The sequence below is a fragment of the Crinia signifera genome, chromosome 8, assembly GCF_055691185.1.
Source record: "Crinia signifera chromosome 8, ASM5569118v1, whole genome shotgun sequence".
NCBI lineage: Eukaryota > Metazoa > Chordata > Amphibia > Anura > Myobatrachidae > Crinia > Crinia signifera.
The window spans coordinates 156,463,024-156,480,959 of record NC_139224.1 but is presented as its reverse complement, the minus strand read 5'-3'; the positions used below and the strand labels follow the sequence as shown (position 1 = coordinate 156,480,959).

At 46.5% G+C, this 17,936-nt stretch overlaps 1 protein-coding gene and 1 long non-coding RNA gene across 2 annotated transcripts in view; one reads left to right on the top strand and one right to left on the bottom strand.

Moving 5' to 3' along the window:
* The window catches only part of LOC146027160 (uncharacterized), a 96,750-nt gene that overhangs the window by 61,892 nt on the left and 16,922 nt on the right, over window positions 1-17,936 (bottom strand). The gene's annotated exons all lie outside the window — the stretch shown is intronic.
* On the top strand, window positions 414-14,119 carry LOC146027157 (bestrophin-4-like). Its single transcript, XM_083158117.1, has 2 exons — window positions 414-533; window positions 13,643-14,119. The coding sequence occupies exons 1-2, from the start codon at window positions 424-426 to the stop codon at window positions 14,070-14,072; spliced, it is 540 nt and encodes a 179-aa protein (XP_083014243.1). The 5' UTR covers window positions 414-423; the 3' UTR covers window positions 14,073-14,119.

Below are 17,936 nucleotides of genomic sequence, written 5' to 3'. Positions count from 1 at the left end.
TAATTTTTTGGGAAAGAAATCCACACAAACACAGGGAGAACATACAAACTCCACACAATTAGGGCCTTGTGGGAATCAAACCCAAGACCTCAAGAATGTGTAATAAAGTAATAACCATTACACCATCCATGCTGCAAGGAACTAAACCAGATGTTCTCAGCATTGATTTGTATAATGTCTTATGTGAATGCAGCAGCACACATTCATGGGGTACAGTACGCAAACCATTATTAACCCCAAGGTGTGCTAAATATATCTACAGCTAATTAATTGGACTAAAAGGGTAAACATACTAGTTAAATCCATGCTTCCCTCAGAACATCCAGAAAACCTGTACTGTTCAGAGGGCAGGTTTCATCCTTTGTTCTCTTCCAATAGGTCTCTCTCTTATCTGTGGATGACATGTACCAAAACCTGCCACCAATGGTAAAAGACAAGTACTGGGACGAGCAGAGTGCACTACCTCCCTATACCGTGGCAACAGCATCCGAAACCCTGAAACCATCCTTCATGGGCTCCACCTTCGACATGCGGTATGGACTCACTCTGTATCTGTATATTTATTCTGGTTAACTCGCAAAGACAAATTCCTTTTCAAATGGACAAAACCATGTGCACTGCAGGTGGGGCAGATGTAACATGTGTAGAGTTAGATTTGGGTGAGTTATTTTGTTTCTGTGCAGGGAAAATAATGACTGCTTTATTTCTACACTGCAATATAGATCTCACTTTGAAGTAAAACCCCACCCAAAACAAATTCCAATTGTAAAGCGCAACGAAATATGCTGCGCCATATAAGAAACTGTAAATAAATAAATAATTATCTCTGCACAAGTTACATCTGCCCCTCCTGCAGTGCATATATGGTTTTGTCCATTTGAGTAGGAATTTGCCGTTGCGAGTGAACCAGAATAAGGGCCAATTAGTAAAAGGCAATGAGTACTGGTTAATGATCCACATAATAATATGAAGTCTGAATACAGATTGGATATAATAATGAACATGCAGAATAGGGATATGTTATAAATTAGAGTTTGCTGCATCTTTCAGAAACTTTTGAGCATTCATTTTTATATTACTTTATAACTTAATTTTCTTATAAAAAACAGGCGTGCTGTATAGTCAAATCCTAGTTCATCTGGGATTGATACTTTGGGTCTTTACCAAAAATGAAAAGGTGACCCAATAGTGGGGCTTGGGTTTTTAGTTCTTCCTTCCCCAAAGTTAGGGGAGTCTCTAATTCCGAACTCCCATAGGCCCATTTCCACCACAAGGTTCTTCTGGGACCACTTCCCTAGAGGTCTAGTCATCAGCCCCTCCTTGTGGCCACTCTTCTTACAATAATATCAGGAGATTATAATAAAATATGGTATGACAGGGATTGTAGTCTTTCAGGAACTACCGATAAATATCTTGGCCACTTAGTATTAGGGTCAGTAACAGAAACAGTTGTAGATTCAGCCTGGTCTAGGCGAAGGGCGACCCTAACCAGTGGCGTAACTATAGTGGGTGCAGGGGGTGCACTTGCTATGGGGCCCGGCGGCTGGGGGGGCCCGCGGGTCCAGCATGCTACCCCCTGCACCATTCAGATGTTTTATATATATATTTATAATTTTCTAGTGGTGTAGAGCCGGGACTGGCGCCAGTATGACCGGCGGTCACTGACCCTGTGTGTGCGCACACTGCGGGGGGGGGGGGGGGGGGCGGGAGAATGCTGATGCAGGCACAGCAGCCGGCAGGGGTTTCCAGGTGTCTGCAGCATTGATGTCAGGCAACGGCTGTCAGGGAGGGGATGTCCGGTGAGTCCGGGTAGCGGCGGCGGCCGGGGGGGTGATGTCCGGATGACGCTGATGTCTGGCACCGGCCAGCGGAGTGATCCGTGGGACAGCTAATGCCTGCCGGGTAGTTGCGCGAGGGGAGAAGGGAGGTGTCCGCGCCTGGCCAGCAGAGCCTCATGGCCACCTTTACTTAAGCGGCAAATAGGGGACATGACCATGGCCCAGCCAGGACACACAGTGACCGCAAATGGCGGACTGAGGTGGCAATTATCTCCTGGTCTGCCAGCATGACCAGAGAGTCGAGAGCCTCTCTATAGTGGCAGCCTGTCAGCCAGGAGATTTCCGAGGAGCAGCTGCAGGCAGTCTGAGGTAAGGAAAAGTTTTTGTTTATGTCTATGTAAATGTGATTACCCCACTTGTATGTATAATGTAAAATAATTTATTATATGTAAATATGTAATTGGTGATTATTGGTGTTGGTTACTCGAGCGTAATTGCTGTCCAGCGTCTCCGTATCCCCCCAGCCCCTTCCTATCCCCCAGTGTCTTTCTCCCCACCACCTAGGGTCTCTCTACCCGCTCTCCACCACCTAACGTCTCCTTATTCCCTCCCCACTGCCTAGCATCTCACTATCCCCTCCACCTAGGGTCTCTCTATCCCCTCCCTACTGCCCTGTGTCTCACTGTCCCCTCCCTACTGCCCTGCATCTCACTGTCCCCTCCCTACTGACCTGCGTCTCACTGTCCCCTCCCTACTGCCCTGCGTCTCACTGTCCCCTCCCTACTGCCCTGCATCTCACTGTCCCCTCCCTACTGCCCTGCGTCTCACTGTCCCCTCCCTACTGCCCTGCATCTCACTGTCACCTCCCTACTGTCCTGCATCTCACTGTCCTCTCCCTACTGCCCTGCATCTCACTGTCACCTTCGTACTGCCCTGCATCTCACTGTCACCTTCGTACTGCCCTGCGTCTCACTGTCACCTTCCTACTGTCCTGCGTCTCACTGTCACCTCCCTACTGCCATGTGTCTCACTGTCCCCTCCCTACTGCCCTGCGTCTCACTGTCCCCTCCCTACTGCCCTGCGTCTCACTGTCACCTCCCTACTGCCCTGCGTCTCACTGTCACCTCCCTACTGCCCTGCGTCTCACTGTCACCTCCCTACTGCCCTGCGTCTCACTGTCACCTCCCTACTGCCCTGCATCTCACTGTTACCTCCCTATTGCCCTGAATATACCTGTCCCCTCCAGCAGATGAAAACTTGTACTGTACCACATTATGGTGGTAAAGGGGTAAGCCTGCAGTGCAGAGTGAAGGGTTAATCAGCCATCTTGTTTCTCTGTCTTATAGTTTGTGTTCCTGCTTATCTCAAGAAGTTATGTTCTGGCTTGTTTCCAGTACTCGCCTGCTATCATGTACTTTGTAACTTTCCTCAGAAACTGTACAGCCTGTGATTTCTCATAACTAACGAATACTACACACTCCCCTATAAGGCGACGTATAAGCCACCCCACCTAGATGCTGTTATTTCCCTACCTCTGCACCAAATATTAACCAATCATGTAATTGAACCAGCGCCGTATGGCATGTATAAATATGTTGTTTTTGTCATTATTAAATTAGAGTTAAACCTTGTATCTGTGGTCCTCGTTACTGGTCATATCATATGAGGTTACACTCTCACGGAGCTCTAAGGGGTCTTCACACTGAGGTCAAATAAGGTAATGAATATATAAGGAATCGATACATCGGCACATGATCGATCTTCCTTCAAATGGGGGCTCGGCCGCGGGATTCGAAGTTCATTCCTACACGGTCGTCAGCAGACTCCAAAAGTCTACTCTGAGACCGCTGTGAGGTTACGGACAAACTCGATCCTGAACCTATGACTCTATCCCCGGGGGATATCGGATGTCAGTTCATAGAAGTTAAAATCTTCTATCTTTGTTTTGTGTACACACTGATCTAGGATCAGATACCGTACTTGGAGTACGAAGAGACCACGGGTCTTTATCCAAATAGAACCTCATTTTGAACACCCACTATTTCATTGGCCAAATTTCCTTACTATGTTTAGTTTGAAGTATAAGTTTTTCTTATTTCAATATCCTTGTGTGATTGGTAAGTATACACACTTGTGATATCTGTATTTCTTTGTAAACCGTGCGGCTGGTAAGTTCACGCACACTAATCTCACCACTTGTCCCATTTGATTACTGTATGCCAACAGACTTGCGGACTTTATGCTCTCCTTCTTGGAGTAACGCAACGTGAGGCTTCATATACAGTTCTCATAATCAGAACCACTAGACTCTATCCACTGTCACGTAGACAGTCTGTGGTCCCTACTAACAAAATCATTATACATTTAAAACTATATGAGATGTCTAAAGTGAATACATAATTCTGAAAAGTGGGCAGACAAAGACCAACCCTCACAGCCTGCTGCAACAGGTTGTACCTGCCTTTCTGTGATGACGCCCCTGGTCTGCACACTTTCAATTTTTCACGCTCTCATATCATAGTCACATATGTCACATCCTAGACACCCACAAATAGGAACCTGTGAAGATTGTCAGTGTAGTATAGTGCTTTGGTACCACAACCCTGAAAGAGACGATTATTGGCCGAAATTAGTATCTGCCAATAGTGAACTTATAAGGTTCAAATCTACACTCACGTCCTTTTCTAACGGCACTGTTGTAGAGGCGGTCCTTGTATTAGGTTGCCATCTGCGCACGGACGTTATACAAAAATACATTGATCAACCATACCCTTTCTTTGTGACGGATATACCAATTAATCTCTTCAATTATCCAGTTATCTGTCCCAAATCAATAGAGCAGATTCACCAACTACCTGAAAGTAGTCAGATACTATATTTCTTAGACTTCAGTGAAGATTATAGTCACCAACAACAGATAAAGAAGTGGAAACTATTTTCACAGAAACATCAGAAACAAACTCACAATAAACATGGGTTCAAAACAAAGTAAAATGACTGTAACATATCCACCTCCCCTACCTAACGAGACATGTAAAGATTACGTAGCCCGTAACTCACCCACTAATTATTTTTTAATCAACTCATGGATAGATAATCTAGCGGGATGGACTGAAAATTGTGGGAGCGAGGATGCATTTCCCAGAGATGGCAGCAATTACCCCTATTACATGGAAATGGTTAAAGGATTGTGTCTTGGAGACAAACAAGCCTGGCCATGGTATGATGCTGATCCGTCTTGGGACATGAAATACATGTCTGCAGGAGGTGAACAATGGCTCACCATTGCCCCCTTCTGGCATGACACCACAATCACCAAGAAACAAAGACAAATAAAACTCATATCTAAATCTTTACATGACAAAGAGGAGAAGAGAATTAAGAAGGTTGTTAAAATATTATCACCACCCCCTTATAGCCCAGTCTATCCCTCATTGACAGATACTGACCTGATGGCCATTAGTCACCAGGTTCTATACCCCAGTGCACCACCCCCCAATCCTGGTGTACCGGGGTCTGGTACAATACCTTCAGGACAAGTACCACCTGTTAATAACGTCATACCCCCTGTAAACCAACAACTAGGAGAAGAATCTGACACTGACGACGAAACCCCTAAAACAGAACCTACTGAGGAGGAATTGGAGGAATTAATAAAAGATGCCACAGAGATGCTTAAACATAAACAACAACAAAAGACCAGAAAATCAGCTGATGATTCCATTATAAATCCACAGTCACTAAGTAGTATTAGTAGGGCCAGTAGAAAAATCACCAAAATAGAAGTAACTGATAACAGAACCTCCGGAGACGATGATTCTGCCTCCGGAGCCTCTGCCTCACGTTTTCTTGCCCCCTTCATGACCATAGGAGACCAACTCCTCATCAAGGCTATGGACCTTGAGGAATTAAATAAGATAATTAAACATTGTCCCAAACCTCATGTCAGTCCCACTGGCACTGTAGCATACCTCAAAAAGGCTTGTACAGGCCGTAACTATACACATGATGACATCATATTAATTATTGACAACGTCACTGACCACAACTCCAAATGGGATTGGAAAAACGTAAAAACCATCGTCGACTGTCCAGCTAAAATGTCCACTAAGGATTATCCTTTAAACAAAACAGACAGCGTAAAAACCATGTGGGAAGAAATAAGTACAGAAATGACAAAAGTATTTAAAACCAAGTCTTCCCTGCCTGTCGCAGTGGCCTGTAAACACAAGGCAACTGAGACAGTCACTGAATTTTGGAAAAGATTCAAGAAATGTTGGTCTGAGGAGGCTGGTTTAGACCCTGGAATGGATACACTCCTCATCTCCACATTTATTAATAACTTACACTCATCTATTATCACCACTGTCAAACAGAGTGTCTCTACCTGGACCTCTGACAACATCACTCAATTTAGTGATCACTTGTATGAAAAAGAATCAGCAGGATGTTTTGACATGAAGAAGACTCCTGTCACTTCTACTCACAACTTCCAGAACAACAATAGGGGCCCACCCAATGGATCAAATAGGGGACTCCCACAGAACAACCACAGGAGACCTCACAGGCCCCCTCAAGGTCAACCGTTCCGTACACCACCATATAACAGGGATTATAATAACACTGGCACAGTCCCTAAACAGACAACTTGTTTTAACTGTGGCCAAAACACACACTGGGCTAGGGACTGTCCATTCCCTTCCCAGAAACCACAACAACCTTACACACAAAGGCCCCAACAAGGACTGTCCCGATCAGGTTCTACACCAGTTCAAGACCATGTGCGATTCAGAGTGGACTGGTCTGACCCTACCCACTGACGGGGCCCGGAGGAGGGTATCCCATCTTTTGCACAGTTCACTACTCATTGGGAAGATTCACCCCTCATCACATTGTATGTAGATGATAAAAAACTGTCTTTTCTCGTGGACAGCGGGGCCACCACCAGTGTTTTGTGTTCTCTTAACTATGATGGTGAACTGCAAAAGACTACTCCTTCAATGGGAATCAACGGGATACCTACAGACACTTACCTGACTGACCCAGTTATCATACGTTCTGACAAGGGAAAACACTTAGGGATGCACCAATTCAGGATCATCCCAGAATGTCCTGTTAACTTACTAGGCCGTGACTTGTTTAGTAAATTCCACATCTCCATCTCACCCTCTCCACAAGGAAGTGGGCTCCAAGTCACCTCCCCACACTTTGTGTCACTACAAAATACTCTGGATAGCTCACTTGATCAAATTGATGATAGAATTTGGGCCACTGGCCCTTATGACACTGGTTTCGTACCATGCACACCCTACAAAGCCAAACTCAAACCAGACACACAGCCAGTGTTCTGTAGACAGTACCCACTTTCATCTGAAAAGATAGAAGGTCTTAGACCCATGATACAAGAATTCCTTGAACAAGGCATACTCCGATACGTCATCTCACCTTACTCGACACCCATCAACCCCGTTGCCAAGGCTGACGGTGCTGTCAGGTTCGTACAGGACTTGAGAAAAGTAAATGACCTCATTGTCCCTATTGCACCTATAGTACCAGATGTAAACTCACTCATCTCAGCAATCCCTGCAAACGCAACCCACTTTAGTGTCATCGATTTGAAAAACGCATTTTTTAGCATTCCTATAGACACAGAGACCCAATTACTATTTGCCTTTTCATTTGAGGGTAAACAATTAACCTGGTGTCGTTTACCCCAAGGCTATATTGACTCTCCAGTGGTCTATAGCATAGTCCTCCAAGCCACATTGGCTCCCTGGCACCCCCCCCATGGTTCTGTCCTGCTACAGTATGCAGATGATCTGCTTCTCTGTAGTACCACCGAGGAGGCCAGCCGGTTAGATGGAATTTCATTGTTAAACTGGTTATCAGAATGTGGACACAAGGTGTCAAAAGCAAAACTGCAATGGTGCAAAATGAATGTCAATTATCTGGGTTTTGTACTCTCTGAGGGAGAAAGGAAAATCAGTCCACAACGCATACAGTCTGTATTGGGCCTGGTCACCCCAACTACCCAGAAGGATATGCTGTCTTTCTTGGGTATGGTAAATTACTGCAGACAGTGGATTTCTGATTGTTCCTACTATGATAACATCTTGAGACAATGTACACTCAAGGACAAACCCAAGGTTATAGAATGGTCGGATGTAATGTTTTCTGCATTTGCAAAGTTAAGAGAAATGTTGGTAAAGAGTCCCGCGCTCGGCCTCCCGGATTATCTGTTAACATTCCATTTATTTGCAAGGGACACATGTACGACTATGGCGGGTGTGCTCACCCAACTTCACGGAGGCAAAATGCGCCCTGTCGCATTTTTTTCAAAAGTAATGCCTGTCACTGTGCAAGGAATGCCAGCTTGTCTTCGAGCCCTGGCTGCCTGTGCAATGGTTGTTGAGATGTCTACCACATTAACACTAGGACACCCTACTGTGTTACATACCACACATAACGTCCTTTCCATTCTCAATGGCCTACACACACAACACATGTCAGCTCAAAGACTCAGTGGTTATGAAGTACTCCTACTTAGTAACCCTTCTCTCACCATTAAATATGCAACAAATTCTGAAGGTCCGGTCCCCGTACTCAATGCCCTTTTGGGACTAAGAGGCCCTGACGACGAGGCACCTCCTCAACACGATTGTGCATTGACTATTGACTCAGAAACTTCGCCCAGAACAGACATGTACACTATACCTGTCCCGAACGCTGACACGATCTTTGTCGACGGTTCTTGCAGTCGACCAAATGACAACACATACCAAGCAGGCTATGCGGTAGTTAAGCTTCCTGATATCACTCTTGAGGCAAAGGCAGTTCCCTTACAATCAGCACAGGCTGCAGAGCTCATTGCACTCACCAGAGCATGTCACCTATATTCAGGCAAACCTGTAACAATCTACACGGACTCCAAATACGCCTACGGTGTTGTCCATGACCATGGTATGATCTGGCAACGCCGAGGATTCACAGGTGCTGATGGAAAAGGCATATCCCATGCCCAACTCATCACTGACCTGTTGCACGCAATTACCTTGCCATCACAACTCGCCATTCTCCATTGTAAAGCTCACACTGGAGGAAAAGACGACATCAGCAGAGGCAACACCTTGGCTGACGCCGCTGCTAAACGAGCTGCCACTACAGAAACTTACAACCTCATTCTTGCTATCATCTCACCACCATCACTAGATGATACCTATTTACTCACAGAATTACAGGCGGCTGCCTCTAACTCTGATCTTTCAGACTGGACATATCCAATTTTGCAGAAGAATCCACGGACTGGATTAATCTGCAAAGAGGGGAAACCATGCATTCCCCAAACCAGTGCTTCACTGTTCATAGCACATTACCACGGAGTGGGACACCATAGTATAGTCACAACCACCCTACTCCTCTCAAACGATTTCTACATCACAAATGTGAAAGAACTTATTAAACAATACATCAGTAGGTGTATAATATGTCTCAGAAACAACCCAAATAACCCAGACAAAGCAAGACACCAACACTTAGAATACCCAACCACTCCATTCACTCACCTGCAAATAGACTTTACACACATTAACAATGCAGGCAAACAGGAATATGCCCTCGTCATTGTCGACATGTTCTCACGATGGCCCGAGGCATACCCCACAAAGTCAGAAGACGCAAAAACCGTAGCCCGCATACTCACGCGTGAAATCATTCCGCGATGGGGATGCCCGCTCCAAATCAATAGTGACAAAGGCTCAGCCTTTACGGCCAAAATTACTGCAGAATTGGTCAAAGCTTTACAAATAGAATGGAAGTTTCACATTCCATATCACCCTCAAAGTTCTTGTATCGTGGAACGCATGAACCGTACCGTCAAAGACAAATTACGTAAAGCCACGGGAGGTACATTCGCTAAATGGAAACAAATCCTCCCTATTGTATTGGCTGAAATAAGAATGACGCCACAAAAAACTCTAGGATACTCCCCCTTCGAAATACTAATGGGTAGGCCTTTTCCCACACCCTGGGCAAAGAAACCACTGGTTACAACTAAGGGAGATCTAGACGTAATAAGAGAAGAGTACGTTAGATCCCTAATAGAGAAACTTAATGAGTTAGAGCAAAATGTTATCTTTAAGAATCCTTCTCATCCACAGTTACCCACTCACCCATTCAGGGTTGGAGACAAGGTCGTAGTGAAGGTACTGCCGAGAAACAAGCACCCTGGAGACTTCACCTACGGACCAGAGACGGAAGTGGTCGCAGTCACCAGGACGGCTGTCCTCACAGACGAAGGACCAACGTGGATCCATGCATCCAGAGTGAAGAAAATTCCACTCCCACCGCAGATCGACACCGATCCCGACGCTGATCCAGAGAATTACACAGACGGGACGAGAGAGGTGATAACGGGGGCAGACAGCCCTGACCTCCAACAGGACGAGGTACTAACGGGAGTCAGTGACTCTGACTTCCAACCTGGAGAAGACCTGCCGGCTGGAGGTGACGAGGAATCAGGGGTACAACATTCTGAAGCCGAGGACGACGCTACAGGATATGACTCCCCCCACCTTAGCCCTAGTGACTTTACTCGGGCTTGTTCTTTATAATTGTTTTGCTGAAGTTGATATAACCCAAAATGATGGACGCTTTACCTTCTGGTATAATTCTTCTAGCACGACTGTCGCTACTTTTATTTTTTCTTATTGTGATATTGTACCTTGCTCAAACAATCAAGGCGGGAATCGGGGAGAACCACCGCTGCCATGGCTGTGTAATGTCCACCACGCACCACACGCAGTAAGTCACGTGTATATCTGTGTCACCAGCACTTACTGGGGAGATTCTTGCAACTCATGGGGGGCTGTTGGGTGGAACACTAGAGCAGATACCACTGTCTTTGAGAGCAGCCAAGACTGGGGATATCGCCCCGATGTTGGCCTCCAGAAATGGTCCCATGGTCGATCCTTACTAACCCGTATGTCCCTACGAAAAAGGGGCACTTGCAATAGCCAATTTATCATTAACCTAGAAAACCCGGCCCCCGGCGATGCCGGACTATATGTCATGAGTAAATATCAATCAGGAGAAAGCGGGGGCCCAAGGGGAAGATTCCATTTAAAAGACATGTATGATAACCCAGAATACACCGCCCTCAAAGCCACTGTAAAACCTAAAACACCACCATCATTCTTTAAACCACATGTCACTACTTTTAATGAAATGTTAGCCATTAACAACCCCACTTACGAAGACACTATATCCATAGAGACTGGATCATCTGACGTAAACTATTGGTTAGAATGGATGAAGTATAATGCCCGCAAGGTTAATCAAACTGATTGCTATGTATGTGGAAAGTCCAGACCCCATTTAGGTACTGTACCCATACGCATACCTCCCGATCAGGATAAGTGCTTTTTTAGTTTATACACTGATACCATAGTGGAAGAGGCCAAATGTGAACAATGGAAAAAGGAATACCCCATTATGACAAAGAATACCAACCCTGGTAGTACCATAACTATTTACCCCGGTAATTACACTTGTTATTTCTCTAATAGTACTGATCAAAATGTTATACAATTGAAATTATTTCCTGACGGGTATTGTGCTGAACGAAGAAATATCAGCTCACCCACCATGAAGAAATCATTAGGCGATATCTATTTTATCTGTGGAGATATGAAATTAAGGACAAAACTAAATAGCCCTTGGAAAGGAGAATGTGCCCTGGCAAAGATTATCATGCCCATTCACATCCTCCCAGCCAACCTTCCTCAACCTCCTCCCACAGGCAACACAAACACACACTCTAGAGCTAAGAGAGATGCCCCCAAGGAAAGTTTCGATCCACACATATATATCGATACTATTGGTGTCCCTCGGGGAGTTCCAGATGAATTTAAGGCTCGAGATGAAGTCGCTGCCGGCTTTGAGTCTCTAATTCCCCAAGTGACAATCAATAAGAACGTGGACTGGATAAATTATATATATTATAATCAGCAGCGCTTTGTTAATGATACTAGAGATGCTTTAAAGGGTATTGCTGAACAGTTAGAAGCCACTTCTCAAATGACTTTTCAGAATCGTATGGCTTTAGATATGATGCTTGCCGAGAAAGGAGGAACCTGTGTGTACATAGGTAAGGTTGATGGATGCTGTACTTATATCCCAGACAACACAGGTCCTAATGGGAAAACTACCATAGCTATTAAACATCTAGAAGATTTATCCATCGAACTCAAGAAGAACTCAGGTGTCACGGACCCCTGGAGTAGCTGGTTTGGATGGTTAAACGATTGGAAACACGCACTAACACAAATAGGCATGTTTATCCTCATTGTAATTATTGTACTTATGATAGTAGGATATTGTGTCTTTCCCATATGCAAGAAGATTGGTTCCAAGTACCTGGATAATGTAACACCTGCTATGTACACTGATCTCGCCAAAAGCCCTCCCTCACCAGAAGATTATGGTGAATATGTCAAAATTCACCGTACCAAACAAGATGCCATCTACAAGAATCAAATTGTCTAAAAAGGACATTGATTCTAAGAGGGGATTGAAGGGTTAATCAGCCATCTTGTTTCTCTGTCTTATAGTTTGTGTTCCTGCTTATCTCAAGAAGTTATGTTCTGGCTTGTTTCCAGTACTCGCCTGCTATCATGTACTTTGTAACTTTCCTCAGAAACTGTACAGCCTGTGATTTCTCATAACTAACGAATACTACACACTCCCCTATAAGGCGACGTATAAGCCACCCCACCTAGATGCTGTTATTTCCCTACCTCTGCACCAAATATTAACCAATCATGTAATTGAACCAGCGCCGTATGGCATGTATAAATATGTTGTTTTTGTCATTATTAAATTAGAGTTAAACCTTGTATCTGTGGTCCTCGTTACTGGTCATATCATATGAGGTTACACTCTCACGGAGCTCTAAGGGGTCTTCACACTGAGGTCAAATAAGGTAATGAATATATAAGGAATCGATACATCGGCACATGATCGATCTTCCTTCACAGAGTATGTTTTTTTTCTTTTATTTGGAGGCCGATGTGTTTTTTTCATGGGGGGGCCCTTTCAAGATTTTTGCTATGGGGCCCACAAAGCTCTAGTTACGCCCCTGACCCTAACCTTCTAACACAGGATACAACCTGAGAGAGCACCCTCTGTAGGTCGGAGGCTGATACTGTAGCAACAGGGAATTAATAAACTGGGCAAAACTAAGAATGCAAAGGGTTCATGTGCAATTACTGGAAGGGCCACTATTTCATTCATGGAAGGGCCACTATTTCATTCATTGCACACACCGTATCAGTACCTACATTGGCAGGTATTCAATGCGGCCGGCGAGGGGGTTAAACAGCGAGGATTGCAGAAAACCAGCAATCCTCGCTGTTTAACCCCCTCGCCGGCCACTCGCCCTATTCAACCTTCTGGGGAAATCCTCGCCGTCACAGGACGGCGAGGATTCCCCCAAACAGCGAGACCCGCGGCTAATGCAGCGAACCCGCTGTATTTAGCCACGAGCCTCGCTGCTTCTGGAGCCGCATACGCCGGTTCCCCCTCGCTCAAAAAATGGAGCGAGAGGGAATTGGCGTATGAGGAGGGGTGCGTTGAATACTGACAGGGTGAGTGGTGACAGCGAGCAGGAAGCCTGCTCGCTGACGCCGCTCGTCCACGGCATTGAATACCCCCCATTATCTCCTTCATATATTACTAATAAAATCTGCTTTGCAAATTTTCAGTCATGCTTTTATATATATATATATATATATATATATATATATATTGAAAAAGTCACATTTGTACCGAGATTAAGTTTTTATTGAATGTGTGTACTTTCTTTTCAGCATTGTTGGGGACTCCGAGCAGAGTCAGCAAGTGTCAGCCACTCCCAACCTCCCCCGAGCTCGCACTCCTATGCTCAGCCGCTTTCTGTCCTCCGCCGCTTCCCCTGCAGTGAGCATGAAAAACTTCATGGGCCGGGGTGCGCGGAACCACCACCTTGTCCGCTTCAGAGGGGATGGGTTCCCGTCTCCCAATCCAAATGCCCGTTACAGCGATCTTGACCCAGATGGACGCATTGATGAGGAGGAGAACACAGAGGATGAGAGTAGGGCCAGTGAGCCACCAACCCCTCAAGTCATGCCCAGGATTCCTCGAAGGCTTGAGGCCTCTGAGAAGCAGAAGAAGATGGAGCAGCCCAAGGTCCCTCTTATTCTAATCACTGTTGAGGAACCTTCTGAGGAGAACTTGGATCCAGACCAGACGGAAGAGTAAAGAGAGATGTCTACAGTGGTCATTAAACCTCTAGTAGAGATAGGAAACCTGTGGATCGCCTGGAGACAAACTGCGCAGCTATATACTATCTTTATTGAGTCGTTCAAATATTATTTACTGACAGTGAAAAAATTCCCCTTCCAGGGAGGTAGACGTAGCTCAACGTTCTCTTCAGCATTGTCTAACTAGAGATTGTGAATGTAGAGTTGCCTGCAGGGTACCTGGGTGTGTGGTAACGGTCCCCTGCAATCTGTAGCCATTTGCACACCGGTGACTCATCTACTGGATACATTAGTGCACCTCATGTTTTTACCCCAATGTATTCAATCTATAGAAGTTTTATTACAAATCCATTGCTTCAATTGTTTGTTTCAGCAGACCCGTTACCTGTCCGAATCCAAATCTGTCACTTTCATACAGCAGTATCATGTTAGACCACATAGATTGTAAGCTTGCGAGCAGGGCCCTCCTACCTTTTGACTGTCTGTAAATACCGTTTGTTGTATCACTGTCGCCTTTTGTAAAGCGCAACGGAATATGCTGCGCTATATATGAAACTGTTAATAAAGTTACTTGTCTTGGACAGGAAACAGTTAATGACCCTTATATTAGATAAAACGTTTAATTACCCAAATTGTTATATCATATCCAGCAACAGGATTAACCATTGTTTTTACTACATTAATGACTGAGCTCTGAGATCTAATGGAGTAATTATAGGTGAAGTTCATTTTAACTAATTATTCCCCACAGCTGTAGTGGAAGAGCTATCAGCCAATGGAAATATGGAAGGGTGCTACACCCGGCCTCACCAGACTAAGGGGGCGCATTTATCATTATAAAGCGATGCCGGCGTGATGACACCGCCGGCCATCGCATTGTGGTATCATCTGATACCGCCAGGATTTATCAAATTGAGGGCGCAGGGACAGGGCTCCGAAAGGAGCCCGTCCCTGCGAAGCCCTGACCCGGGAGGTCAGCGCATGCGCGGTTATGCGCTGACCCCAGCCATAGGCTACAATGGGCTATCGCCATATCAGAATGGCGATAGCCCAGGGGTGCGATGCCGGGCTGCCCGAAGTTGATACATCGGGCAGCTTCGCATCCCCCATAGAAACCTATGGGGGATGCGGCCGGCGGCGGTGAAGGGGGGGATCGCAGCAGGGATCGGAGATTTGGGGATACTAAATATTTGCGGTAATCCGTTTTCGGGGATTTAACCGCAAATATTGCTTGATAAATGCAGCCCCAAGAGGCAAATGGGTATGGGTCGACACATGCAAGGGGTCGACCACTGAAGATCGACACAGCTAAGGTCGGCAGGGTTGGAAGATTGATACAAGCACTAGGTGGACAATGGCTAGTCGACAGTCAAAAGGTCAAGATGAGTCTTTCACATTATTTTTGGCCCGAATGTCGACATAGTCGACATGGACACCGTTAAAGTGTACAGTGTCCCCTTGCATGCCTCGCTAGTCTCCTTCCACACCCCAGTGGATGGGTAGACACAGAGGCGTAGCGAGGGCGGTGCCGGTGGAGCACCAGCTCCAGGCGCAGGAAGCAATCATGGCGCCGCAGCCGTGCCAGCACCGCCATCTCGCCCGCTCAGGTGCCCAACTCAGTGCGGCTCCCCCGCCGGCTCCCCACTGCCCGCTGCATCCAGGAGACGTGGTATATTTAAAAGTCACTCACATCTCCCGCTGGACCGCGCTCGCGGTCCAGCAGCCACCAGTTGATTGGCTGCTGGACCGCGAGCGCCTATTGGCTAGCGCGGTCCAGCGGGAGATGTGAGTGACTTTTAAATAGCAGCACCGTGCACAGCGGGGAGCCGGGAGCGGGCAAGCCCGGCAACAGGGGGGAGGGGGTGTGCGGAAAGCACCGCTGCTGCTTTGCCGGCTGTGGGTGGGGTGCACTAATCTCTGCACTATCCTCTCCCACCCACCCTGCTGTGCACTATCCTCTAACACCCACCTGTGCACTATCCTCACCCACCCACCCTGCTGTGCACTATCCTCACTCACCCACCCTGCTGTGCACTATCCTCACCCACACACCCTGCTGTGCACTATCCTCACCCACCCACCCTGCTGTGCACTATCACTATCACTCCCACCCTCCCTGCTCTGCACTATCACTCCCACCTTCCCTCCCTCCTCTGCACTATCATTTACTCACACCTTCCCTCCCTGTGAGCAAATTTCAGTCCCCCTTGGCATCGAGCATGAAGCCCCTGGCATTGAGCATGTAGGTAAGTGGCACTTATGTGTTAAATGTGTAATGGGCATTACGGTTTGTTAAATAGTGTGCGATGGGCGTTGCGGTGTGTTAGTATGTGATGGGCATTGCGGTCTGTTAGTATGTGATGGGCATTGCGGTGTGTTAGTATGTGATGGGCATTGCTGTCTGTTAGTATGTGATGGGCATTGCGGTGTGTTAGTATGTGATGGGCATTGCGGTGTTAGTATGTGATGGGCATTGCGGTGTGTAAGTATGTGATGGGCGTTGCGGTGTGTAAGTATGTGATGGGCGTTGCGGTGTGTTAGTATGTGATGGGCATTGCGGTGTGTTATATAGTATGTAATGGGCATCATGTGTGGCCTTATGTGTAATTGGCATTATGGCTGTGGCTTTATGTGTAATGGGTATTACAAAGTTTGCTAAAATGTGCAATGGGCATTACGGTGTGTGTAGTATAATGTTGGCCGTGCCCACTTTTCACGGAGCAGGAGCCTCACCTACTACAAATGGGGGGGGGGCAAACATGCCCTTGCTCCAGGCGCCGTGGCACCTCGCTACAGGCATGAAATATCGCCTACCAGCTCAGAAAGCAATGAAAAGCTCATGTCGAACTAATACTTGTGTCGACCTCCCAATCATGTCAACCTATTTCATGTGTCGACCTAAGCCATGTCGACCTTCAGTGGTCGACCCAATGCAGGTCAACCTTGGGGGTAAATTTACTAAAGCTTCAAAAAACATAAATAGTTGATGTTGCCCATAGCAACCAATCAGATTAAATCATTTTCTAAGATGCAATAGAGAAATGATAGACACAATCTTATTGGTTGCTATGGGCAACATCACCTTTTTTTCATTTTTAAAAGCTTTAAGAAATTTTAAGCCATTCGCAAAGGAGGGGGGGGGGGCTGCACATGCGCATAATAGACCATGTGCAGTCCCCAAAACATCGATGATGAATGAACGAGAATCACCCCCGCGGTGAGTTACCCCCCTTTCACATCGCAGATAATTACGGGTACAAGGTACCGGCTAGAGCTGGCGAAGCCCCGGCGGTGGGGCGTTAATGCCTATGAAAATACGGTAAAAACCCCAATAATGGGGTTTTAACCGCATTTTTAGTTTAGTAAATCCAGTGTGTGGCACTATAAGTCTCAGCAAGGCAGCACCTCTCATTACATAGGGAGTGCAGTATAGGGCCTCTCCCTATGGCCCTTATTCTGGTTGGTGCGGTAATATCTGCGTGCGTTCGTGCTGCCGATGTTTTGTGTCTGCGCATGTGCGAGTGGGACACACGGCCAAATTCCGCATGAAATGTGTACACTACGAACAGGGGGTGGAGAGGGGTGTGAAGGGCTATTTGGGCTCTTTACCATATGTTTACACCCCGCGTTTCATGGGCGTTCCCATGAAAACGCTGGGCGTACGTATGGTAATGCGGCCGTGACGCACGTGTAGGGGGCGGACATATGACATTGCCGGATGTCAGCTGCCCGCCCAGATCCCTGCTTTAGCACGGAAAAATGCCCGTGTGGTCTGAGGTTGCGGGAGCTGCCTGGCCACTCGGTCCTGCATTTGATGGTCTGCGACCATCGAATGATGGGGGAGGTTCCAAGAGATGGAGGA

What these genes read in the sequence shown, in the direction of transcription:
- LOC146027157 (XM_083158117.1), top strand. Translation starts at nt 424, where the DNA reads ATGGTAAAAGACAAGTACTGGGACGAGCAGAGTGCACTACCTCCCTAT. An exon ending in GGCTCCACCTTCGACATGCG is followed by an intron (nt 534 to 13,642) that starts GTATGGACTCAC and finishes CTTTCTTTTCAG; the next exon opens with CATTGTTGGGGACTCCGAGC.